General features: G+C 44.3%; 1 protein-coding gene across 1 annotated transcript in view; it reads right to left on the bottom strand.

Annotated features, from left to right (window-relative positions):
• Window positions 1-15,618: 15,618 nt before the first annotated feature.
• Window positions 15,619-27,922, bottom strand: part of Slc1a4 (solute carrier family 1 member 4) — a 31,626-nt gene continuing 19,322 nt past the window's right edge. Inside the window, exons 4-8 of the mRNA XM_008850639.3 lie at window positions 26,617-26,783; window positions 22,459-22,692; window positions 21,921-22,115; window positions 20,045-20,179; window positions 15,619-18,140 (exon numbers count right to left, since the gene is read on the bottom strand). Coding sequence (XP_008848861.1) covers window positions 17,906-18,140; window positions 20,045-20,179; window positions 21,921-22,115; window positions 22,459-22,692; window positions 26,617-26,783 — 966 coding nt within the window. The 3' untranslated portion in view covers window positions 15,619-17,905. The remainder of the gene's footprint in view (window positions 18,141-20,044; window positions 20,180-21,920; window positions 22,116-22,458; window positions 22,693-26,616; window positions 26,784-27,922) is intronic.

Below are 27,922 nucleotides of genomic sequence, written 5' to 3'. Positions count from 1 at the left end.
TGACAGAATTACTTGAGATTTCAGTACAGGCACCCATGACAAACACAGATACAAGACCAAAACACAGAACAAGACAAGCACAGACAAATAACATCAACCAGATTGCCATCAAATCCAGGTCCCAAAAGACAAGCTTTTGGGCTCACGGCTAGGTGGGTCCAGGGACGTCTTTTCTGGAACCTGACTAGGGGGAGATTTGCTGCATCCAGCTTCTCACCTAGTTTTTCTGATCAGAGCTCAGAACCAGATGGCGACAGATCACCGGCTAGCCAAAACCAGGAGAGAAACCAAAAACAAAAATGGTTTCTCGAGCGCTCTTACCTTGCTGGTGGTGTGGGGGAGAAACTGGAGGTCAGGCTGGGGAAGCAGAAGCAACCAGGACTGATGCAAGTCCCCTCTTAGGGAGTTTGCTGGTACTGCCTGACAGCCGAGGCTGATGCAGGTCCCCTACTGGGGAGTCCTCACAACACTGCTGGGCAGCTCTCTTCGCAGAGAGTTTCTCAAATTGTTCTTTGGTTAATAAGTCTGTTATTTTATTACCTAAAGATAGCATACCTGGCAAATTAGTATGTTCTCTTATATGACCAATAAAACGTTTATTTTGCCTGTTAATAATCATACTTTGTAATTTTTGTAATAAAAGTAGAATTTTTGAGCTTCCAGATAACAGAGCAGTCTCTAAGGCTGGAAAAAGGTTAACTACATACTTAGAGTCAGTATAGAGGTTAAAAGGTTGTCTAAAGGTCTCAGCTGCAGTTATGACCGCAATTATTTCTGCTTGCTGAGCAAATAAACCTTCCTTCCTTTTGATAATAGGTGGACTGCCAGGTGTGAAAACGACAGAGGTTCCATTAGAGGAGCCATCTGTAAATACCATGGTATCTTTAACCTTTGAGGGAAATATTATGTCTGTTTCTTGCACAAATTTTAATATAGGATGTCGGGGAAGGTGATATTTGATTTTCTCTGTATAATTTAATAATGCCAATCCCCAGTCATCATCATTTGTAATAAATACTCTAATTGTTGTTTCTTATAAGGGATAATTATACTATGCACATCTCTACCAAATAATTATTTTGATCTAATTCTCCCCTTAATTATTAATTGGCTAATATATATATATGAAGATACCATTTTAACTTGTGTATGGGGTAAATGCATCCACTCCAAGATTCCTTCTTGCCATAAACATGCAGTTGGTGTATATGATGTTTTTATTATTATTAAATCCCATGGTGCTTTATAATCAACTTGTTTTACCTTAGCTGTCTGTATTTTTTCTTACCAATATTATTTTTTCCAAAGCTTCTGGGGTTAATTGGCATTATGATTTAGGATTAGCATCTCCTTTTAATAATTCAAATAGGGGGTGTAATTCTCCTGTAGTTATTTCTAAATAAGATCTTACCCAGTTTATATTTCCTAATACTTTTTGAAAATCATTTAAACTTTTCAATTTGTCTATTCTAATACTTACTTTTTGTGAGCTAATTTTTTGTTCACTAATGACCTTTCCTAAATAGTACAGAGGCCTATTATATTCTATTTTATTTGGAGCTGTTATAAGACCATATTTAATGATCAAATCATGCCTTTTAATATTGATTCTGTAAAATCTTTAGTTTTATGGGCCAATAGAATATCATCCATATAATGTATTATATAAGCATCCTTGTATTTGATCCTGATATCTCTCAATGCTTTATCCACAAATTTTTGACATAAAGTTGGACTATTTTTCATCCCCTGAGGAAGTACTTTCCATTGATACCTTTGAAAAGGTTGTTTTAAATTAGTTGATGGAACACTGAAAGCAAATCTCTGAGAATCCTCAGGACTTAATTGTATCGTAAAGAAGCAATCTTGCAGGTCTATAACGATAATAAATAAGTCAAAGGGGATTGCCACCGGTGAAGGCAGACCAGGCTGTAAAGCCCCCATGTCATGCATGGTTTCATTTATTGCTCTTAAATCTTGCAATAGTCTCCACTTACCGGATTTTTTCTTAATGACAAATATAGGTGTATTCCAGGGACTGGTTGATTCTTCTAAATGCCCTTTATCTAGCTGTTCTTTCACTAATTCCTCCACAGCCTGTATTTTCTCTGAGGTAAAGGGCCACTCTCTGATTTTTATATATCTGTACCACTTCTTTAAGAGTTTATAATTTGAACTTTTGCCAATTATTAAGCCAAATGTACCCAAAGGCAGACCTCCTTTAACGGAGGTCTCTATTAATTGGGTCCCTTCCATAAGCGAGAGTATATACTCTTTATTTGCTGCCAAATCTAACCTAGCACTTCCTGGAGTGGCTCTAAGAAGATCATACATACTAAAAATTTCAGTCAAAGGATTTAGTTCAAATTGTTTGTCTTTTTCCTTACCTGAATTCACCATCTCTATCCCTCTTTCTTTTAAGGGGCTGAGGGCTTGCCCCTCTCCTCATTTTATTTTATGTATTTTTTCTTCTTCCTATCTAGGGGTGTCCCATCTTTATGATAGTTAGACTTACATTCATTTTTCCAATGTTTTCCTTTCTTGCACCTAGGACAGATCCCAGGAGGTTCTCGCTTATTACCAGGTTTTCTCTCTCTGTTATTGTTCCTTTTATTTTTACTGAAACATTCTTTACTCATGTGACCTGGCTTTCCACATGAGAAACAGACCCCCTTGTAATTGGTCTGAGGCCTGCTTTTAAGATTCTGAACATATGCGCTGAAATGCTGTCCCTTCACTGCTGTAGCATAGGCCATTCCTTGGACCACTGATGGTGAGGCATCTATTCAGGCTTTTACATAATCCTGTAAAGAGCCTGTTTTCTTAATTGGCCTTATTAATTCTTTACATAGAAAGTTAGCATTTTCCCAAGCCAATTGTTTTAATAAAATTTCTGATCCCTCAGATGAAGGCATCATCCTTTGTAATGCTTCTTCCAGTCTTGCTACAAAATTCTCATATGGTTCTTCCTGTTTTTGTCTAATTTTAGAAAGAAGAGTGGTTGTACCACCTGTTCCTGGAAGTTTTTTCCAGGCTGCTACTGCCAATCTAGAAATTTCTTCCAATACTGTTTTTGGTATACTAATATTCAAAATTGATAAGAAAAGGCTCTTATTCTTTGACTGAGAATGCCCTATGATTGTTACCAGTTACCTTCTCATCCTCTTAACCTGGTCATCCTTTACCAGTGGGCCTGCAGCACCCTGACGAGGTCCTATCCTTGCCTGAAATTATTAAAAAGAGAGAAAAGGGGAGAGATTGCTTACCCTCTGGGTCCCTGTTCGGGCGCCACCTGCGACGGACCAGCCCAGACCAGGGCAGTTCCGTCCAATGGGAACAGGGTCATCGAGAGGGTGGACAAGGAGTTGGCGAGTGACAAACAGACACAAAGGAGCTTGATGAAAGTCTGAGTGTAATTTTTGCAGTTGCAAGGTTTGAGATATATACAGCAAAGATTACAAAAACCGCAGAACAGTCATGCTAAGATTTACAATTCCAGAGATGAAAATAAAACACAATTTTGCCAACACATTTCCTTATCTTATCAACCTGATACTAGACAGTAAATTCCTGCTTTACTGTGGTTTTTTACTACCAGCCTTTCTCACTCACTTAGGATTTTGCTCGGCTTTGTAGTCCCAAGTCAGAATGACCTTAACCCACCAAGCACTTTCAACACCAGCTGCGCCTGATGTTACTTTTTTAACTATTTGATAATATTCCTTGCTTGTTTGTAGTGGGCCATAGGGCTTCTAAGTTATTTTAACTCTATAAGGCCCAAAAAGGCTATTCCATGTTAGGGATCCATGAAACCATACTTTTCTCTTATCCTACCAATTTTCAAATACCTTCTATATTTGCCCTTTAATGCTCTCTTATTGATTGTTTATCAAAAAGACACCAAGGTGCTCTTGATCTTACCAATTTATCCATGAATTGTAATGAATAACAGAAACCCTTCTTCTATCTATATTTATCTATCTACATTTTTCTTCTAGAAATCTATTATTCCCTGGACTTTCCAGCATTAACTCTGCCTAGTCACTTCTCACTAAGAGCTTTAGAATTATATTTTTCTGATCCTATTACCTCTGAGAACTCTTCCTGCATACTAGGATAATTAAAAGATTTCAATAAAGGCAGTGACAGCGGTGTCAAGGACACCAGGTGCTTTCTGGGCCCCTGAAAGCCCATGATACAGTGACAGTCAGAAAGATAATAGCAAGTAAAAGCATGCCAAGTACACTGCATGTTTTTTAGCACAGCCAATTCCAAGAGGCAACCTTTCTTGAAGTTCTAGCCTCAACCCATGGGCTTCATTGGAGATGGCGTGACAGTCACATGCCCTCACTTCCTTGCTTTCCGATTGTTTACACAGCTCAGGGTAGTTAATGTGAATAACCTAGACTGACATGACTACTAAGCAGACAAGTACCATTGGAGTCTATCCTGGGTCCTCCTAAGACCTGGGTTTTAGTTTGTCCTTTAGCCAGTAAAAATTCCAGCCAACAAGCCTCAGGACATTTCTTTTTTCTTTTTTTTTCTTTTTGTCTTATTGAGACAGGGTCTCTCTGTAGCCCCAGCTGGCCTGGAACTCACTATGTAGACCAGGCTAGTCTCGAACTCACAGAGATCCGCCTGCCTCTGCCTCCCAAGTACTGGGATTAAAGGTGTGCACCCCCATACCCAGTTCAGAACATTTCTTGCAGCCAGAACATTCATTGTCCTAGCATTGATTGGGTGACTGAGACTTATTCCTGAGCTGAATGTCAAATGCATCAGAATGGGGAAATGCTTTCTTTGCAGTATGTATTGGCAAGCTTTTTCCATAAAGGACCAGATAACAAATTACTTATGTATTTGGGGTTAGAGGTGAAATAAAAGAGATCATGTAAGTTCTTTTCATTTGTTTGTTTGTTTGTATGTTTGTTTTTGAGACAGGATCTCCTTGTAGCCCCAGCTGACCTGGAACCGCTACGTAGACCAAACTGACCTTAATCTTACAGAGCTCTGCCTCTGGAGTGCTGAGATTAAAGGTGTGTGTCACTGTTCCCAGCTCATGCTGGTTACATTCTCAAGACAAAGAGCCACTTACATGAAGAAGAGGGACTTGCTCCAGGCCACTGGCCAGAGGCAGAGTGAATGTGTCATGTTGTTGACCCCTGGACTGAGAGCCACTAGGCAGTTGTCAATAATAAAATTTACAATGTATAGGTGGTAACTTCATGGACCCTGAGCAGGGGCAAGACACAGTCACTAACCAGGGAGGTTGGAGCTGGGAGTAGAGGCAGAAACAGGGTTAAATATGACTTTTGAAGGCTGTTGGCACTTTGGTGTTTGTGGGCCTTTCTTGCATAAAAATAAAGATTTTATAACTATGTTGGTATAAAGGCAAATATAATCCAGGCTACATTATCTATTTTTCTTCTAATTTTAAAGCAAGTTAAAATGTTTTCATGTGCCCACAGATGAATGGTAGGCCTGGGTTCTAGGTAGGTCAGCCCTGATACAGTGACCAGGCCTGGTCTGTGACTTGTGGTGATGGTATACAGGAGCAGTGTCCATGGACTGCAGAAAACCAGGCAGTGGGCCATATGGGCCATTGATCTATGGGTCATAGTTTGCTGATTTCTATTCTTGATGACTAATTAGCTGAGAGAATTTCTGAGCCACAGGACACTCAAGAAAAGACATGGTCACTTGAGCTGATGGTAGCCGCTATACAGAGCTAGATCTACCAGGTCCTAACTGTCTCCCCAACCCATACCCCATTGTTCTCACAGAGGACAAAACCCACAACTGCATGACACTGAATGGTCACAAAGCAGATGTTCTCTAGGCCAAGACTCGGAACACTGCTAGTACACCAGACCCACCCAGTGCTTGGCAAGCACAACCCTCCTTACCCAAAGGAGGTGACTCTTGACTTCTAACCCTGTAGGTCAATCCTGTTGGGTTTTGACCTGGAATAAATTAGATAATACTGCAGATGATATTGCACTCTTTGCAATAAGACCTTTCAGTCCTGGCCATTGCTGTCCTGTTTCTGGAAAGATTTAATAAAGTGATCCATTACTCATGAGGTCTTGGGGTCATGATTCTAGAAGACAGAGTCTCCTAGATAGGTTTGGCTATAGATGAAAAAGTCTATAAGCCAGACAACCAGTCCAGCTAATCCAAGGAAGAAAGATCAAAGAGCGAAAGGCCAATGTGCTGCCCAGGACTGCATTTCTAGCATTTGGGAGGCTGAGGCAGGATGATCATGAATTTGAGGCCAACCTGGGCTATACAGTGAGTTCCAGCCTGCTTGGGCTACATACCCTGTCTCAAGCAACAGCTGTAACAGATAAATTGATGCTAAAAAGTACCTAGCAAAAAAGCAGGGTGCCTTGTTACATGAATGTTACACCGGAAAAGCCACATGAGTGTGAAGTCGATTAAGGAAGTTTCTGTTGACCACGATCCTACTGCCTCTAAGATTTGTTAGCCCACACCTATTAAATAGAAAACAAGCAAACCAACCATTTTTACAGGATGGGCATACTCAATACGCTTTATGTTTGAGTGTGAGTCAAACTTTTTGACTGTCGTTCACCTTCACAGTCCAGGACTTCTATGTATAGCTATGAAGACTGTGCTCTACACAACCCCTGTGAGTGCTGTTCACACAGAGTACAATGTAAATTGTGCCCCACTGGAGCTGTATAGGGTGGCAGCTTGGCCAGTGCTAGTAGAATCAGTTCCCTGGATCCTTAACTTAGCACATGGTCTAGATGCATAGATCTTCAGCTGTTGTGTTGGGTCAAAAGACTCTAATATTATGTGTTCTGATTTATATGTGAACCCAGAAATTCATCCCTACCTTTTTTTTTTTCTGTAGTCCAAGTTCTTGATGGACAAAATCCTTCTGAGTAGGTATAGGACAAGCCAAAATGATCAAAGCTGTATTTGGTGATTTGGAGGCTGGTGATTTGGGGGAATTATCTCTTGTGAGGCCTCCCTTGGGCATGTGAGAAGAGTAGGATGTAGTGGGAATGGCAGGGATCTCATTTTGGACATCAATCATCTTTCCCTGGGACTTCTCTATAATGGAAAAAGCTGTTGTGATCACAGGTATAAGAAACAGAATAGGCAACAGGCACAGAGGCAGGAATGGTTAAGGGTCCCGGGACTCTCTTGGGGATGATGAGAATCTTTTGGAATCACACTGTTGTGACAGTCTCACCATACTGTGAATATGTTGGAAACTACTGATCTGTAGATTCTCTCTCTCTCCCCCTGCCCCCAGGCAAACTTCATCTTTAGGAAGTTTCCTTGAACACAGTGTTTTGAGTTGGATTGCCTGCATGTATGTGAGCGCACCTGTGTCGTGCAATGCCACGGAGGTCAGAAGAGGGCTTCGGATTCCCCTGGAACTGGAGTTAAGGACAGTTCGTAGCCGCCATGTGGGTGCTGGGAATCGAAATCGGGTCCTCTGCAAGAGCAGCCACTGCTCTTAACCACTGAGCCATCTATCTCTCCAGCCCTGAGCTGTAGATTTTTAAGGGATGAACTTTATGAGCATGTGGATTATATTCATCATTAAAAAAAAAAAGTTAAGAGTGAATCTTTACTGAGCTCAGGACACACCTGAAGCTTTTTTTTTTTTTTTTTCACAAAAGAAACACTTCTGAGCTATGCAGTTTTCTCTCTCCCTACAGGAAGACCTGGTACACAGTTGTTCTGAGTTCTCTGAAAAGTTTGCCTGTAATAAACTATTACCTGTTGAAATTTAATCCCTGAGGTGAGTAAGCAGGTACAAATTTGATCCAACTACAGTGGTTGGAGGTGAGGCCTTCAGAAAGGTGCTAGGAACTGTTAAACCCCTCAGAGGGGGGTTTATTATTGAATCTTGGTGGCTGTTTCAGTAGAGGGAGACACTGAAAAGGGCACACACGTCCACACTCCTATGTCTGCCCTGGGTGCCCTGTACCACCTCTGGACTTTATTAAATTTGAGCCCTCAACCTTGGACCTCCAAAACCATAAGCCAAAAACAACCCCCCCACTTTTTTTGATAACTCACCTAGTCTAAAGCATTGGGTTATTAGTAATAGAAAATGGGCTGACACTTTTTAAAAATATATATTTTATTATTTTTATTTTATGTGTATGAATGTTATGCCTGCATGTAGGTAAGTGCACCCGTGTTGTGCAATGCTCGTGGAGGATAGAAGAGGCTGTTGGATCCCCTGGAACAGTCAGTGTTCTTAACCGCCCAGTCATCTCTCCAGCCCCAGGCTAAGACAGTTTTGCAAAGCTGACTTGAGAAATTCTAGGACACTCAATTCCAACTCTCTGAAAATGTGAGATGCCAGTGAACATCTTGACTGCCTTCCTGGAGTGGGAGGAGGCTTTGCTTCAAATGACTTGAGAGTTCCTTCTTGCTGCTTCTTCCCTCCCTCGGTGAGAGCCCCAGCCAAGGACCTGCAGATCAAGGGCCTTGAGCCTGGTAGGCAGGCCAGAACCGGACATCCATGCCCAAGTTGTCGTCACTGAATGATGGATAGGGGCTGTCGGCCAAGAGAGCAAGTCCCTGTCTGGAGGACAGCATGTTGCTAGGAGGGAGGTGCTGGCACCGTGGATTGTAATTTGGAAAGACATAACCAGAGAGGCAATTGTAAATGGAAAGCTTCTTTTGTGAATAAGGGACATCTGAGAGTATCTTCACAAGTGTGGCAAGCCTCAGTTTCATTAAGACTATTGTCTAAATGTTTTAGAACGTTTTTATTATTTATTTTGTGTGTGTATACACAAGCACTCACGCATGCTTATTATGCATGTGCAGGCCATGGAACAAGCATGTAACTCTTAGGAGTTGATTCTTTATATCATATGGGTTCCATGTATAGAATTTAGGACATCAGGCTTGGCAGCAGGCACCTTTACCCGATGAGCCATGTCTCTGGCCCCTAAATTTATTTGGAACTCAGTGTTAGCAGTAGACACATTCCTATTCTGTTCCGTTTTGGGGACTCAGTGTTAGCAGTAGACACATTCCTATTCTGTTCCGTTTTGGGGACTCAGTGTTAGCAGTAGACACATTCCTATTCTGTTCCGTTTTGGGGACTCAGTGTTAGCAGTAGACACATTCCTATTCTGTTCCGTTGCCATGAGTGAGCAGAGGGGCTTATGAGTTGAGGTAGGGCTTCCTCTCTATCTCTCCAAGGGGGAAAGGAATCAAACACATTCATGACACTTGTTGAGTTTGTGGAACACTGTTCTCTGGGCATAGTGTGATCATTGCCCTCTTGAACTGTCTTGAACTGTGACTCTTTAAAAAATGTTTATTATGAGCCAGGTGTGGTGGCACACACCTTTAATCCCAGCACTCAGGAGGCAAAGGCAGGCAGATCTCCATGAGATCGAGGCTAGCCTGGTCTAGTACCAGGTCGACTGGGAGACAGTCTCAAAAAAAAAAAACCAACCTGAAAAACATTTATTAGTATTATTTGTGTGTGTGTGTGTGTGTGTGTGTGTGTGTGTGTGTGTGTGTGTGTGTGTGTGTGTGTGTGTGTGTGTGTGTGTGTGTGTGTGTGTGTGTGTGTGTGTGCCACACATGAAGATCAGAGGACAACTTGCAGGAGTCAGTTCTTTCCTTTCATCATGGATTCTTGGACTCAAACTCAGGTTGCCAGGCTTGTGCAGCAAGTGCTTTTAGCACCTAAGCCAGCACTGGTCCAGCGCAGCTTTTAGCACTGGTCCAGCGCAGCTGTGACTGTCTAAAGGAGACCTGCACAAGATTGGGTCCATAAACTCACCATCATGGAAGTAAGGAGGGACTCATGAGGGTTTATAGACAACAGCTGTCAGGGGTGAGGGTTCATGAGGCCACAAATGCTCCCCTAGGATATACAGACTGTTAACAGTTGCTGGGGAAGAGAGGGTTTTTTCCCCTTTTTCTTCAGTGGTGTAGCTGCTCATAAGTTGCACATACTCCTCTACGTAATCCATCACCCATACTCCTGAATGTAACTCTAATTATTATTAAACTCATTGTTTCACGGAGCTAGACTTGAGTGGAACAATTTCTTCGGTCTGCTGTTGGTGAACTATCTGTGGTGAATAGATACTTGTTCATCTCCCCAAGGAAAAGTTCACACAATACTTAGCGCCCAAATGTGGGATCCAACAGAACCAAAGATGAGAGGAGCATCGTCTCTGTTGTGGGTGATGGGACATGGGATTGAAGCTAAGCCATGTGGAGTGTCCACAGGGGCAATCCCATATGGTATGGAGTAGCATGCCTTCTTGCTGAGGTGGTGGCTGCACTACCTCTCCTATGGGTGGAGATACTCTGAAGGTGAAGTGTCCTTGGGGAGAGTCCCAAGGTGACATCTTCCCCTATGTGGTGCGGAATGTCAAGACTCCTTGATGAATGAGTCTACCACATGAATACTGGGACATCTCCCAGATGGCTGATGGACTGAGAATCTATGACAATTCCTGAAAGTAGCTCATATGGGATGGGACTTAAGTAGGTGGTAGCGTCAGTTGCATGGCCTTTGCTCTGGATAATAAGACACAATTGAGTCTAAGCTGCCTTTCTAGAAAGAACTTGCCTGTGAAGGAGGAATTTCAATGAGAAAGAGACATGTGGGTGTTATCCTCCACATTAGCTGATGAATTTTCGGGAAAAATGAAGAGAGAATGACAGAATTGCTGTTTCTTAGGGCTGAGGGGGAAAGGGAGTACAAATCAGATCTGTGCTGAATAGCCTCCCAGGGTCCAGAGACGTGGAACCCATGGAAAAAAATCACTCAGTGAGGAGAGAGTAAGCCAGAAGTGATGGAAGATATTCCTCAGCTCTGACCTTTGATACAGAGGAAGGGAAAATCCAGGGTACGGCACGCAGATGGGGGCCTTTGTAATAACCCAGTGCCGAAAACTATGGTAATTGGGGAATATTCTGTCTCTGAGCTATTTGAATTGGAAAAGAATTTTAAACAAGAAATGAGGAAGCCTCTCATAGCCTTGGCTTGTGTGGCTGTGGGGGCTGGGGAGAATGGGACCAATCTGAGTGCTGTGGACACGGAGAAGTTGAGTAACGTAACTGCCCTTCTTCCTTGAGACAAAAGCTGTAGAACCTGAGGCAATGTGAGGGAAGTCAAGTGGCTCCTAGGTCCACTTGGTTATAGTAATAACTGGCTGGAGTTCCCACAAACATTAGAGACTAGAATAGAGGAAAGACAGGCGTTTCTGAGAGAACTGGGTGTAAGAGAGGCAATGTTTCAGACTGGACTGTGTGCACAGGAGAGTTAAAAAAGGGGTTGATCCAACAAGGACTTCAGGACTGACCTAGTGGCTTTGCTGAGCTCCATGATGAGCTGCAATCTTTACAAGGTAGGAGATATTTTTGAAGGTCTGTGTGGTGGTTTGAATGAGAAGGTCCCCTATGGGCTCCAAGGATTTTGGACATTGTGTCCCCAGTGGGCACTGTTTTGGGAGGTCTTAGAAGGTGTAGTCATGCTGGAGGAAGCACGTCATTGGAGGTGGGCTTAGAGAGTTCTTAAGCCCTGCAGGATCTCCAGTCTCTCCCCACCTCCTGTACCTGATGCACGATATGAGCACTCCTCTTTTTGCCCTGGCCACCTCCTGCCACTACACCTTCCCACCATGGCAGACTAATTCCTCTGGAACCATAAGCTCAAATAAACTCTTCCTTTGATAAGTTCCCTTGGTCACAGTGTTTTATCACAGCAACAGAAAAGTAACTAATACAGTCTGAATGATTTAGACTGGCATGTAAATCAGGTTTGTAAGGTAAAAGTAAATCAGGTTTGAAACCAAGAGGACATGAGAAAAAGGGAAATGCTAACCAAGAGACCCATCTGGGTCACTTAGGAGCAAATATGGCAAGATTTGAGTCAAGCTGGAATTTCTAGGGAAAAAAATATATGACAGAAAGTAAAATTTGGTGCTGTGTGCCTTTGGAAGGCTCTGAAGCCTGGGCAAGGCTTAGTGAAGGTATAAATGATAGGGCAATGCAGGTGAAAAGAGCTCGTCACGTGGGTGGGCAGTTCTCACTGCACAGTAACCTATCTGTGCACATGTCTCTTCTGCAAGAAAGTATACCAGGGTAGAAACTGTTCCCCTCACCCAGGACCTGTCTGTAGCCAGGCATGTCCAAGGGAGAGGTAGCAGAGAGCCCCTGCTTGGGCCCAAAGACAGGCCCAGGAGCCTGCAGGGGTACAGCAGGTGAGGGCACAGCTGTGCTTCCCTGGGCCCTAGGTCAGTTAGAGCATGGACAGCCAGCCCCAGTGTCAGGAGCCCTGCTTGACTTAAGCATTGAAGAACAGAAGACTGCCACTTTAAGAGCTTCTAAGCTCTCTGCTTCAGCGGTTTGAGCTGACAGGCTATGCCTCTGTGAGTAATTAGGTACTCTGGAAACTTAGTTTCGTTTCCGGCTTGGTGGTGTGATGCAGCTACGTGCTGCATCCTTGGTTACTTTCTGTTAGTAAAATATCCTTGGTGATTCCTTGGTTACCCCAAATCTGATTCCTATATAAGATCTGTGTTCCTCACAAAAAAAAAAAAAAAAAAAAAAAAAAAAAGCCATTCCGTGATTGCTCACCTGTTAACGAATTAAACTTTTTATAAAATCGAGACCTTTGTCTTGACTCTTCTCTTGTTGAAGCGCCAAGCCTGGTGGGCTTGCGGGGCGCTCGGCACCCCAGCTCCATCGAGCCTCCTGGAGGTGGGAAGATGCATGATAACCCTGTGACAGCACCCAACAACAAAAAGGCAGGACGGCGCATGGACAATGATTGGGCTGGGGAGGGCTAACTGAGGTAGTGCCTCTCACCCAGGCCATGGTGCCCAGCACCGATCTTTTGAAGAAACAATCAATACAAACGATGGAACCTTCCATGCTGTGTTGAACCCTGCTAACAGTTTTCTCTACTATCCCTTCAGCTGCTCACTGCTGAGATCAAATGGCATTTGCTAGGAACGGTGGGTGCTGGGACTTCAGTGGTCCTGCCCACTTTCTGCAGAAAGGATTTATTTCACAGATGATAGGAACACTAACCTCTAGTTACAGATTTAGAAAAGTACCTGAAAGGTGTGAAAGCACATCTAAGGAGCAAGGATGGGAAACAGCTTCACACAGAATGCATGGTCCAGGTACACCTGTGAAATTCTTAGGAGCTTTGTGGTTGAATAAGGCATGGATAACACCCAACAAGGTGAATGAAAAAAGCCCTCCAACAGCCCGTGCTGTAAACATTAAAACAAAGTGTTTGAATGAAGCTACATTGGAAAAAATGTTCCTAGAAGCCTTAGGGTTATTAAATGAAATCCTAGTGCCAGGGACAGTCTGTCTTCCTAGTTGTTGGCCAGGGAGGCCCAGGGATCCCCCAAACAATACATGCTATTTGTCACTGCTATTTGTTGCTCACCAGAACTGGATGGGAAAAACCCCATGGCTAAAGACACTCTAGGCTTTGCTGCAGGACAGGGAGACATCAAGTTGGGATCTGTAAGCTTCCCTGCTAGCCTGACCGCATTGTGCAGGCTGCTGGGAGAACAATGTCCTCAACAATCCTACTCAACTGTGGACCCTGCATTCTATACCACCAATACACCAGGCAAGATAAGCCCACTGGTGCAATGTGACTGTTAGGGGTATAGCCAGCTGCTTTCTGCCTGAATTTAAGGAGGGAATTCACAATGTGGTCCTGTAAGCCTGGTCTGAAACCTGTGGCTGGGGAGGTCAGAGGCTCTAGCGGGGAAGCTATTCTGTTGTTTTGATAAATGGGTGACTGTCAAATTGCCTTCTAAAAAATTTATGCTCATGTCCGCAGATTAGTGCTGCTATCATCTTGAGTCAGAGAAGCTTCTTTTTCTGGTGGATGGCAGTTACTGCAGAGATTCGTAAGTGATCAAACTGCTAAGAATAAGTGACTCTTGAATGCCCAGGCCTAAATGGGACAGCTCTATCATTTCCAAAGCTCAGGGGACACCAGGGAAGTGGGAGTGGAAAGAATGTTAAGAGTGGGCATGGGGTGGAGTGTTGCAGAACCCTGTCCTTGCACATAACTTGTTCATTGCACTTGTGCACCATGAACAGCCGTGCTAACCTGAAGGAGACCTGCACCAGTCATTTGCCATCATGGGATGGGGGTCTTCATGAGGCCAGACTCCACCCCAAGATTGATGGCAGCTAACAGTTGCTGGAGACTTTTCTTCAGTAGTGTAGCTGCCTATAAGTTACCTGTGATCCTGCAAATCCTTCACCATGTTCATGTAAGTAACCCTAATTAAACTCACTGTTTTACTAAGTTAGGCTTCAGTGAAATTTTGTCTGTTGTTGGTGCTCCATCTGGGATAAATGTTTTTTCATCTAGACACACACACACACACACACACCCCACAAAGTTCATATAACACGGCGGGCCCAGGCACAAAAGGACCCAGGTTGGTGAAGAACATTTCCAGCCATTGATGTGAAAATCAACTTGAACACATCATAGCCTATGTGCCAGGTGCTTGCCTGAGCACCTACACACATGAACTCATCTGCTCTTCACAGAGATAATTGGAATTTCCTCTGGGCAGGTGTGTTCCAACAGGCCAGCACTCTTCTTGGTCACCTGGGCAAGGGCGGCTTGACCAGTGGAACTGTTGCTCTTCGTTTGGCTACTCTGGCAAGCTGATCACCAAGACTGATCCCCACCTCTGAACACTCTGTAGAGGTGAATCAAGACACCCATGTTCCAGGGAGGAACTGGTGTTTGCCACAGGTCCCATCAGGCCTACACAAACTCTTCCAATCTTTGCCCAGGAATTAAAGCCAATTTCCTATTATATGAAGAACTGGAAACATCCAGGTCAGAACAGGAACTTGTTTCTTCCAGTGTAAGCTTGTCAAATAATCCCCTCACCAGAGCTGCTAAAGTTCCTTCTTTGTGCTGGAATATGATGTCACTGAAAACAGAATTATGTAAGAGGCAACATGCCTATAACCCTAGTGCTTGGGAAGCTAAGGCAGGATTCCCACTAGTTCAAGGCCAGCCTATAGCACATAGCAATACCCTGTCTTAAGAGACAAGCAAAACTTTTAAATGAAGACTAGATTATATGCTGGGTGTGGTGACCCTGGGTACAAGCATGGGCAGCTGTCTACCTGCCTGCTGTGGCTATGGCTTTCCCAATAGGGGCTTTCCCTGTAACTATATGCCCTCAGGCTTTCTTTACCATTCCTGCTCTGATGCTTGGTTTATGGATGCTTAATTAATTCCTCTCAACCTAGTTGTTTTGACAAGACCTAATTTTAGAGGTCTGTGGCAAACCCACACACTTTCAGCAAAAGTCCTGCTCATGTGGAGTGAGAGACCCAGGCACAGCCTGGGCCTTCACCAGCTGCCGGCTGGTGGCCACAGAGGACCAGAGAGAGATACCAGTTCCCAGAGGGAATTTGCCCACCTGTGTGAACCAACCCTGCCTGCCTCAGGTGCTCTCACGCTGGCTGAAAAAAGAAAGAAAAGCAACTAGGCCCCCTCAGATGATCCCCTAGAAAAGCAATAGCCCATTGGGAAGTACTTTTTCAAACACAAGCTAGGAATCAAAGACATGTAGGTGCCAGTAAAAATACTGTATTCATTTTTGATGACCGTGCTATGTTTTAAGGCCGGTATCACACATATACAAAACGTCAGAGATGAATGGTTATTTACATGTTAGAGAACAGCAGGGACATATTTCAGACAGTCATGGTGGAATTTTCCTCAGTTACCAACTGCCTGGATTCCTCTGTGGGCCCCAAATCAGAGACCCGGCACCTCCTCCCTCTTCTTCTGGCCTCCAAAGGTTATCCTCCTCCAGACCCCAGCAGCATTCTTCACTGTGGGTCTAGGATGGGACATGAGTATAGCTCCAATCCCAATTTAATGATTCCTCTTAAAAATGGGAAAATCAGAATGGCAAAGATATAGCTTGTAGTTTAGTACTCCTCTATCCAAACTCAAACTTGCTTGGGTTGGAGCTAAAACCGCACATGTACACGCACACACATACACATACCACACATAGACATACATATGTGTATGTATATAGACATAATATATGTAAGGAAATACATAATATATGTAAGAAGGAAAAAGATTCACTGAAGCCCAAAAATTAACAAATGCTCATTTGTAGTTAGTAATCAAATGATGTGATTGTTTCTTCTTTTAAAAACAGTGTTGGCAACAAGCTCTGGCCAGGGGCCCAAGATCCCAGGCCACTCTCTTCTTGGTTCCTTCCTGGACACTCCTGTCCCCACTGGAGAGTGGAGTGGCCCAGTTGATTTAAAGAGAGCCAGGCCTTCTTACTGGCTGCATGGGTTCTGTTTCCCATGGGTTGTTCCCATCCCTCCACTCAGGCATAGGTCCCACTGTAAAGTGGTCTCTGTCCCAAGTCTGTGGGTTTCAGTGATACACACACCAGGGCAAGCAAGAGAATGAGTAAGGGTGACATCTGGGGCTTAATCTCCTGCCATGGGTGGGGCAGCAGAAATGGGGCCTGGACCTGGGGGTACAACAAGAGAGATGTGGTGGACAGTGGGTAGCACGCCAGGGAAGAGGCAGCTTCAATGCTATCAAACGACTCTTGGGAATGAGTGCTGAGGCATGAAGAGGACAGAGCTCTTTCAGGAAAGCTGCCCTCACCAGTGGCTGTGCTCCCTGGAGAAAGCTGTCCCTCAGGTAAGTTGAAAGCGTACAGGTGTTAAGACTTGATTTCCAAGCAACAAAATGACCGTTTTCAGATTTAGAGCTTGCCTCACCAGATCCCACTGATGTAGGTAAGAACAGGTGACAGGATCCAGGACTTGCCACCGGTCACACAGAAGCAAGTCCACACCTGTGGAAATCAGTCAAAGCTAGGGGACCTGAGAACAGGAGCTCCCCTTTGATTAGTGCATGGGTTGACTGGGTGAGGAGAAGTCCTGTGATTTTGTTCTTGGCTGCCCTGTAGCATTTTAGAGAGGATCTACAACCATAGGATCTATAAACCATACTAACAGACTGATTAACCAATATGGGTCAACAATGCAGTGACCACATGACACCTCCTAGAGAAAGAGGTCCCCAGGGCCTGTTGCCAAACCAAAATGGAGATAAAGATGAAGTGCTCACAGAGACCCAGGCCTCAGAAGGAAGCAGAGAAGTGCCATAGGGCTAGGATGGGCACAGCCCTGTTTCTTGCCCTAATCAGGGTACTCCCCACCCTGATTGTATCTTGTAATAATTAGGGCCCCCCCTCAACTCCTTTCCCTGACCTCAGAATTTATATGGTTCACTCAAGCTCCTGAGGCCCCAGCCATCCTAACCTACTTGGTGTATTTATGACCTGGCACTGGGAAGCCCCCCAGAAGCCATCTATACAAGTGGAGCACAATTTAAAAAAAAAAAAAAACTGAAGTCTCAGCTCAGGAAATTCCAGCCCAGTCAAAGAATTTGAGAATTTCTCCAATGACTACTGCTGATGAGGCAATGTGACAGACAACTGGTTTGCCCAGAAAACACCCGATGTAGCTAACCAGGGGGCAATGAAGAATGCATCTGCATGTCCCCAAGCTTCGCCTACAGGACTCCATGTAGGCCTGGCAGCTCAAGGGGGTGTTTCCAAACAGAGTCAGGGTGTATCTGCAGCTGCACTGAGACATGGATCAAGCCAACCATCAGAGTGTCCTGATCCTTGGTAAACAGTTCTGGCCTGGGAGCCCAATGCCTGTGCCAAGAGGTCACCCTCAAATTGGTGATTGGGCAAAGCATTGCTTGAGAAACTCAAAGTCCGTGACGGCCATGCCCACTTCTAAATAATGAGGCAGGCTACCAGGGCAGGCTGCCAGAACTAGCAGTTTGGCTAGCAACTCAGCTGTGTCACAGCACTGACTCCTTAGATTCAAGTTCCAGAGCACTGGCTGCAGGGCCTGCAGGGTTCTGGTGTGTCACCAGCGGTGACGTCTCCCCCTCAGACTTGTAGTTGGGAATGGCCTCCACCTTCACCTCTTGGAGCTCCTGCTCACCTTTCTTCATTGACTTCTGATTCAGGTGGTTGAGGATCCCTGCTCCCAGGGCATCCCCTTCCACATTTACCACAGTGGTGGTTCGGTCCCTGAGGAAATAGAAAGGGAAAAGTGCAGATGTCATATCCAGGTCACTAAGGGGAGCGCACTGTCACAGGCAGGATGATCACAGGAAGTTGTGACTGGGAGGGGTTTGTTTGCTGGAGGGCATGTCTCTAAGGGATCTGTTCTACACTGATTTTTTAAAATATTTTTTATTCTTCTAAAAATATTTTATTTTATTTTATGTGTACGAGTGTATTGCCTGTACGGATGTAAGTGCATCTGTGTCACGCAATGCCCACAGAGGTCAGAAGAGGGCGTTGGATCCCTGGAACTGGAGTTATGGATGATTGTTAGCCACCAACTGGGTGCTGGGAACCGAACCCAGGTCCTCTGCAAGAACCACTGAGCCACCTCTCCAGCCCCTGAATCTCTCTCTTTTAGTCTTATAAAAGTAACAGACTCTCATGATAGAAAAGATGGGGAGAAGGAGAAGCTGAAGGAAGCAAAGGAGTCACCTTGCATATTTCACAATGCTGGGGGTCGATGTGAGCACTGCAATCTAGTTCTTTCCAGTCACCTTTCTGCACATGCCCATTGTACATGGTGGGCCCCATCACAGAACACTGCACACATTCCAGGGAAGCGCAGACATGGTTTTCTTTCCTCAGTGTCACACTTATCCTCATCTTGGCCCCGCTTCACTCCTGGATGCCAAGTGCATGTGCACTCCACAGCTGTGGGCAAGCACCACATCACAGAAAGCAGCCCTGGCTCTTCAACAGCCTACTCAGCACAGGTTAGCCCAGCATCTATTTCCATCACTGGAGCTCAGAGAAGGTCCTGTGCCCTTTAGAAGGCAGGGAAGAAGACAAGACCCTCCCTCAAGGGCACTGGAGGGCTGAACTGCTGGCTGCAGGTGACTGAAGGGCCAGCGTAGGCAGCCAGCAGGGTGTCTCACTAAGCACCTTGGAGGAGATGCCTTGTTCAGGCACAGGTGGCAGCAGAGGGAGGGAAGACACAGATCCTAGACACTGCTCTGGTTCTGCCCAGCTCGGGGATGGAGCTTCTGCTGAGGTGTCTAGAACACAGGAGTCTCTACTGGCTATTTCACTCCATTTCTGAGAGGAGCCCTCAGAAGTCAGCATGCTATTTTAAGTCAGAAAGACCACCATTTCCAACCACCACAGGCAGACCCAGTGCCAGGCACCTGAAGACAGGTTCTGTCAGCCTGGCTGTGACCAGTCCAGCAGGAAGTCCCTCCTCACTAATGTTTACCAAATGCTGTCCCAGGTGCCCAGTGTTCTGTGCACTGTACACATGCTGACTCATTTAGTCCTCACCGTAACAGTGGCATAGTTTCTGCTGTGAGTCCAGGAGCAGATGCACAGAACAGCCTGGGCTCCAGGCCTCATTTCCTCACCCATGGGCTCTGCTGTCTCCACGTCACTACCTAGCCACCTTTCCCTGTATAACAAAAGGCATCACAAGGCTCAAGGAATCCATAAGACACTCTTGTGCATCTACAAGGAGCCCTAGCAGCCTGATCATCTCCTTGCCTAACTTCTCTCTAGGGTTTAAGTACAAGGCATCCTTGTATAGAAATCATTGCTTTCCTTGTATAGAAATCATTCCTTCGATGTTTCCAGGCCAAGAGATAATCACTATTCTAATTAATGTTCCTTGCAGTCAACACCTGCAAATGCCCTTGAACCTATTGAATGCTACAAGCAAATTCTGGGTGGTCTCGTGACACTACTGGATGTTCATGGGCTCTTGACCATTGTTCATCTTTCAGTTCTAAATCTGGCTAAGTCAGTCTATAGGCTCCGTCCCAAGGCAAGGAAGGTTTTAAGTTTCTCTGCATGCCCCAGGCTTAGTAGAGTGTCAGGTTCCCAGAGGCCTCAACAGAACTTTCTTTATTCCAGGGTCCTTAGTACTAATTACTTACACAATCCAGTCTACAGCAAGGATTAGAGAGAGGTCATGTGTGGGTAGCCCAATGCCCTCTAGGATGATGGCGATGGTGAGGACCCCTCCAGCTGGTACGCCTGCTGCGCCAACACTGGATGCTGTAGCTGTCACTCTAGGGAACAGCAAAGCAAAGACAGTCATGTTCACAGCACGTGGAGGAGACCCAGAGAAACACATAACACTGCAGCCATGGCTTATAAATGAAAACTAGATGCCAGGTGTGGTGGCACACACCTTTAATCCACCCCCACACCCCCGCACTTGGGAGGCAGGAGCAGGTGAATCTCTGTGAGTTCAAGGCCAGCTTGATCTACAGAGTGAGTTCCAGGCCAGCTGGGGCTACAGAGAGACCCTGTCTCAAAAAGACAAAAACAAAACAAAACAAAAACAAAACTAGACTCAGACTCTGAAAGCTGGAGAGATATTTTCGTCAAGCACAGTGAGACCCCACATACTTAGGGTCTGTATTCATGGACTGAACCAACCACAGATCAAAACTGGTAAAACAAACTGTATCTCTCCTAAACATCTATATATAATTTTCTCCCCATTATTTCCTCAGGATACAGTATACCAACTATTTACACAACATTTATATTTTATTAGGTATTGTAAATAATATAAGACGATTTAAAGTATACGGGCACATATATAGACCATATACTACTATGGCGTGAGTCTGAAATGTCTGCCCACAGGCTCATGTTTTGGATGCTTATTTCCCAGCTGGTGGCACTAATTTGAAGGCTGTGGAGCCTTTAAGAAGTGGGGCCTGGCTGGTCAAAGTAGTTCACTAGGGATAGGCCTTGAAGATTATACCTGCCTCATTTCCTGACCTGCATTCCCAGCTTCCTGTCTGTTACCGTATAAACAAGACACCATCTTCCTTTACCATGATGGACTAAAATCCCTCTAGACCATGAGCCCAAATAAATATTTCATCTTTCATGTAGTTTTTGTCAAGTATTTTATCATAATAATGCAAAAACTAACTACTACAAGTACCCATTATACATAAGGCTTAAGTGTTATGGAATTTGGTACCTGTAACTAAGGTTCCTATGACGGATAATTTGGATTGTCAAGTTAATTGAATTCAGAAGTGCCAAGAGCATCAGTGAGGCACACTTTTGGGTGTGGTTTTTTTCGTGGGGGGGGGGATTTCCAAAAAGGATTAGCTGAAATGGGCAGACTCATTGTGAATGTGTGTGATACCATCCAATAGGCTAGGGAACTGGACTAAATAAAAAGGGAAAAAGGAGACAGGCAGCTGAGTGCCAGCAGTCAACTCTCTCTGCTTCCTGATCCACTCAGATGTGAGCAAACAGTCTCATACTCCCACTGCCATGCCCTTCCCACCACGATGGACTGTGTCCTCTCAGACTGTAAGCCATGGGATAGCCTGCTTTCCTTCCTTCCTTCCTCCTTCCTTCCTCCTTCCCTCCCTCCCTTCCATTGCTTTCTCTCAGGTATTTTATCCAAGCAGGCAGCACGAAAAGTAATGAATCCAGCCCCTAAGATACTGTGATGACTGTGATGAATTCCCATGGTCTTTTACGTTTCTTTTCTCTCTTTTTTTTTCTTTTTGAGACAGGGTCTTCCTGCAGCCCCAGCAGGCCTAGAACTCACTATGTAGACCAGCCTGGCCTCCATCTCACGGAGCTCCATCTGCCTCTGCCTCCTGAGTGCTGGGATTAAAGGTATGTGCCACCACCAGGTCTGACTCACGGTCTTAATTAAATGAGATGCTAAGTGGTGGCAAGACTGGTTTTTCAAAGGAAATCACAAGGAAAAAAAAAAATCCTCAAGTTTTAAGCCAGGCCTAAAGATGAAAGAAAGAATAACATGCTCACAGAATGGTGAAAATCTGCCCTGCACTCAGCTCCACGTTGTTGAGCTGGGCAATGAACACTGCGGCCACACACTGGAAGATGGCTGCTCCATCCATGTTCACGGTGGCCCCAATGGGGAGAATAAACCTGCTGATCCTCTTGTCTACACCATTGTTTTCTTCAATGCACTTCATCATAGAAGGAAGGGTTGCTGAGCTAGAAATGGGAAAAACAACCAACCAACTATGAGAACAGCCCCTCCCAACACTACTCATCCCAGGCCTTGGAACAGATCAGCCAGCAACAGCGTGTTCTAGTTTCTGGCTTCCTTCCTTTGAAACAAGGAGGAAAGCCAGAGCTGTTTTGGTTTCAGGTATAGCACAAGGCTTTTTCATCTCCCATAGTATTTCTAACATGACTTCAAGGACTCCCCTTCTCCGAATGTCTCAAGAGTCACAGCTTGCCTCAGTGCAAAATGTTCCCAAGAGAACCCCTGGGCTCACTTGGTTCCACACTGATATTGTTCTGAGTAGCCAAAGTAGTTCCTAAACCCACTCACCTGGAGCAGGTAGCAAATGCTGTTGCAAATGGTGTGAGGAGGCCCAGGAGGAATCTGAATGGGTTTTTCCGTGTAAAAGCAAAATAGACCAGAGGTAGAACAATTCCTCCATGAATAACATGGCCCAATATTGATGCGAAGATATATTTCCCGAGGCTGGTCACCAGCATGACAATGTCCTTCATTTCCACAATCTTGCTTCCAATCAGAAACATGATGCCTATAGGTACATACCTAGGTTATAAGCACAGGGCATGCATCAGGGAGGTGGTGAGGAGGGACTAGAGACACTGGGCCTTCCTAATGCACAGGGACTTTAAAGCTGGCCATCTTCATTTCTCCCTGGCGTAACTCTGAACACTGAAAATGAGGAGGGCTGACCATTTTTTAAAACCGGTTGTGTGGTGAGTGAAACGAAGATGATCTCACTCAGACTTCTTCCCTTTGATACATATGTACCACCCTCTTTTCCCTTTTCTTTTCCTCTCTCCTCTTCTCCCTTCTGTTTAGATATTATCCCACTAGGAAGTCTAGGCTGACCTAGAGCTTGAAATCTTCCTGTCTCAGCCTCCTGAGTGCTGGGATTACAATTACAGGCATGTGCCATTGTACCAGCTATACATGTTCCTAACAGATTCTACCAACCACATGACAGAAAGGCAACGAACTCAAGATTAAAGGTGTTGGGACTGTGAGCTTGCCTTCCAGCTTTGCTCTGATTTTTCCTGAGAACTTAGAAATACAAAAGACTTCCATCTATTTCACAGAAACGCTGTGATACAAAATGGGATATAAACTCGGACTTCTGTGAAGTTTTACATTCTTTGTGGTTTGGAACACATGATCCCATGGGAAAAAGTCATTAACAATGACGTTCTGGGAACACTGCCAGACGGGAAGATTTTTTTTTTTTTTTTGAAAGAAGAAGAATGAATGAATTATAGGAGCCACAAAGAACAAAAGTCTGTTTTAAATTTAGTATCAATTCAGGAAAAATTTTATAATTTTTAATTTGTAAGTTTTAATTTACAGCGAATATCTTAGTTCAAGAGGGACAAAAAGCTGACTAGTGTGAAGTCTTTCCCATCTGCCCCCAAGCACCCAGTGGAGAGAGCCAGTGTGACTGGTTTCTTGAGTTTTCTTTCTAAAGATATTCTGAAGAGTGCTATAAATTTTAAAGCCCGTCTTCAAATAAGAATATATTCTCGGGGCTGGAGAGATGGCTCAGTGGTTAAGAACACTGGTTATTCTTGCAGAAGACCCCGGTTCGAATCCCAGCACCCACATGGGAGCAAACAACTGTCTGTAACTCCAGTCCCAGGGGACCTGACAGCCTCTTCTGACCTCCAAGGGTATTGTATGACACGGGTGCCTTTACCTACCATACAGGCAATACATGCAAACACATAAAATAAAAATTAAGAAAAAGAATATATTCTCCCCTAAAGCCTAGAACAAATTCCTCTTCAGGTGCTATCCTTAAGCTAGACCTTCTCAGATAAGAACTCCTACTGCCTATGCACCTAGACACAGCAGAAGGCATGTAAATCTGCCTTTACTTTACGTTCCACATTGTGCTTTGGAGATCTTTTCAGTATTTAGAAATCTACCCAAAGCCTTTTAAAAAAAAACTGTAATTAAACACACATAAAATTTAATATTTACACCATTTTTTTTTTGACTTTTTGAGACAGGGTCTTCCTGTAGTTCCAGATGCCTGGAACTCACTCTGTAGACCAGGCTGGCCTTGAACTCACAGTGGATCCGCCTGCCTTTGCCTCCCGAGTGCTGGGATTAAAGGCATGTGCCACCATGCCCGGCACATTTACACAATTTGAAGTGTACAGTTGAGTGTCATTAAGTACACATTTCTGGGCTGCCATTACCACCTCTCAGCTCCAGAATGTTTCCGTCACTCCAGAGCAAAGCTCTGGACTCATTAAATAGTAACGCTCCAAACCCGCACCCCCTCTACCCCAAACAGCTCCTGATAACTACTTTTCAAAGGTATAGAAAAGCAGAATCATACATATTTGTCTGTTTGTGATTTATGTCAGAATTTCATTTTTTATAAGAATGGATAATACTCCATTTTGTGATGAGCACACTTTGTTTATCCATCAACTTACAATAGTTGGGTTATTTCTACCTTTACATATTGTTTTCATTTATTGATTTTTTTCTCTAAGGGGAGGTGGGTTTGAAACAGGGTCACATGTAGTGAAGGCTGTCCTTGAACTCCTGATTCTCCTGCTTTCACCTCCCAATGGCTGGGATTACAGGCATGCATCACCAGGCCCAGGACCTTTAGTCTCTTATTTCCTCAGAATGGAAATGCCCTGGTTACTCTGCCATGGCCTACTGTTGGACTTGGATGTTCCCAGGCTCTCATCTGTGCAAACACATCGCTTTGTGCTCATGTGCCTGTGTTCTCTAACACCAAGTGGTGGCTCTGTGATTTGGGGTATGTGTACATTTTAATTGTTAGTGGGTGCTGCTGAGCTGTTCTCTGAAGTGGCTAGTCTGAGTCCCATTCCCCCAGCAGTCTAGAGCAGCCACCTTCCTCCTATACTACCTGGGCCACCCAGGGGAGATTATTCCAGAGGTCTTTTGGCGATGTCAGGAGGACAGTTCGGATGTCATAGCTTTGAAGGTGTGGTTTTAATGGCATCTAAACCTACCATAGTGTACGCAACAGCCCCTCACAACAAAGGATGACCAGCCCCAGAGGTCAAAAGTACCAGGGTTAAAAACCATACCCTCATCTTCATCAACTCCTGACAAAGCCAATTTGCCATTTCCCTGGTTTCTAACTAGGTAAGGCATCCCTCAGAATGTATTCATGCCAGCTTCTTGTTCTGTGAACTGCCTGCTTGCATACCCTGTCCATGTTCTAATTCTTTTTCTGTTTCAGTAATCTGGACACGTAAGTGGGGGTGCAGAGTAGGTCTGCCAGGACTTGGGAGTTTGAGACAGGGGGATCAGAAGCTCTAGGTAACTCTCAGCTGCATAACAAGTTCAAGGACACCCTGTCAAAGAACCAAGACAAAACAGAAGCCACAGTTCTCACCACAGAACAAGAGTGGCCTGAAGTGGGGCGTTTGCAGTGAGCTTTGGGCTACAGGGTTTTCAGACTGAGTAAGAGAAACACTGCTGATGGGTTTAGATTTGGCATCTTGGTTTCAAATTTCTCTGAGTACCAGTCCAGTTGGCACTCAAGCCATCTGAGAGAAAATTGCTGGAATTGTCAATGGTTAACAATAAAATACTTCACGTGTGAAATATGAACTAGTTTTTAACAAAAGGCAGAGGCTAAAATTCACAGAGGTCTGCTTAGGTGAAATACCAGGAAAAGCTTGTAAGATCTGGGCCCTGCAATTGGCTTGATTTCTGACAAGTTGCTTTGAAGGAGCTTGTCAAATATTAATTTTTTAGCCAGTAATTAAGCTAATGTTTTTAGTAAGCATTTATCCTTTAACATGATACAAAGAAACACTTCTTACAAATTAAAAGCTTGCATAAAAGACTACTCCAAGTTTTACATATGCAGGGTAGAGATGGGTCTGTCCTCTGTATTGTGAGATACTCTAATGAACTTCCTTAAAGCTTAAAGTCTATCATTTTAAGATAAAATAAGCTTATTTTCCACAGCAGATAGCAAACTAGGCATGATATGGGCTGATGTGCAATGCATTATGTGGATCACAGTGATAGGAGTCAAGGAGTCAGTGTGGGCACCAAACACTGACTATGCGCATGATGATTCTTTGAGATCTTGACAAGAGGAGAAATAACCGCTACTATCAGCACCTCTTTAAACATTTAAAAAACATTTATTTATTATTTGTATGTGCTTGTGTGTGCGTGTATGTGTGTGTGTGTGTGTGTGTGTGTGTGTGTATGTGTGAAGGCCAGAAGACAACTTTTGGACTTAATTCTCGTCCACTGTGGGTTCACAGGATCAGACTTAGGCCATCAGGCTTGTGGGACAAACACTCTTACTCACTGAGCCATCTTGTACTGTGACTGGCCTGTGGTGCATCAATTGCACACAGGGGATGGGGCCAGGTGCCTCAGAGGGTAACCTAGAATGGCAAAAATCTTTCTTTGATGTCAGGAGGAAATCAGAGGAAGAGACAGGTGGTAGGTGGTACTCACCACATAATCCAGGACACCAGCACCATCGTTGCCTCATTGAAGGAATTGAAGAAACGGATGAGCTCTTCTCCCTCAGAGCCTAGCTTCTTTAGAGCCACTCCTAACACCAGGGCAAAAAAAACCAGTCCCAAAATGTTCATTCCTTCAATATCAGAGACGACAGGGATCTGCAGGATCAGAAGAGAAGGAAGGATTCAAGTTCAACAACAGAGGTGTGCGACTTCAGCGTGTATGTGCTTGGTGTCTAGAAAAAGCAGATGCTTATATATTCTTTAACCTTTAGTGAGTTTACAAACACAAGGGAGAAAACAAGGGGAGACAGAGTTGGAGGACACACAATCAAAGAAAAACTTTACTTGGGAGCCAGCAGTGCCAGCTCATATTTGTAATCCTAGCACTTAGGAGGCTGGGGCAGGAGGATCACTGAGGGTTTGAGGCCAGCTACATAGTGAATTCCAGTGATGGCCTGGGCTATAAAGTAAGATCCTGTCTCAAAAATACCAAAAACAACAAAAAAGAAAATCTGACAGGTAGAAAGTTCCTTCAGATGTCGACTCAAGGACTGTTAACTGTGTCACCTAAATGCCAACCAATCGCCTGTTTGGCTCTGACCTCCTAACTGACAAGTTCCTCCAAAGATTTTCCCCAGATATTCTTTCCTAAATCATTGACTGGAGAGGTGTAGACATAACACAGCCTTTTCCCAGCAGTGCTGAATCTCACAAGTAAATAATGCTGCAAACACAAGTAAATAAGCATTTCATCCTATCTGAACATTATAGCCCAGCATGGTGGTACTGTCACCCATACTTAGGAGGCTAAGACAGCTTCAGGAGATCCAATGCCCTCTTCTGGTTCCTGAGGTACCTGTACTCATGTGCACAAACCCACACACAGACACATATACATAATTAGAAATAAATCTTCAAATGAAAATAATAAGAAAAATTTTCACAGAGAGCTATACAGGAAACATGCCACATGGTAAAAACCAGATGAGTTCCGGTTCTGGCTCTGGGCCTTTTCTGAGCTCAGATTCTTCATGTACAAGTTGGAGAGAACTGAACGAAGTAACTATCAACTATCTTTTAAAAATATTTTTTGTTTATTAGTTTTATTTTATGTGTGTGAATGTATTGCCTACACGTATATAAGTGTACCCATGTCATGCAATGCATGTGGTGGTCAGAAGAGGACACTGGATCCCCTGGAACTGGAGGTATGGACAGTTGTTAGCTGCCATGTGGGTACTGGGAACCAAACCCGGGTCCTCTGCAAGAACAGTCAGTGCTCTTAACTACTGAGC

This window comes from Nannospalax galili, unplaced genomic scaffold (genome assembly GCF_000622305.1).
Source record: "Nannospalax galili isolate Female #2095 unplaced genomic scaffold, S.galili_v1.0 scaffold805, whole genome shotgun sequence".
Classification (NCBI taxonomy): domain Eukaryota; kingdom Metazoa; phylum Chordata; class Mammalia; order Rodentia; family Spalacidae; genus Nannospalax; species Nannospalax galili.
The sequence above is the reverse complement of the archived record's forward strand: the minus strand, read 5'-3'. Positions and strand labels throughout refer to the sequence as shown.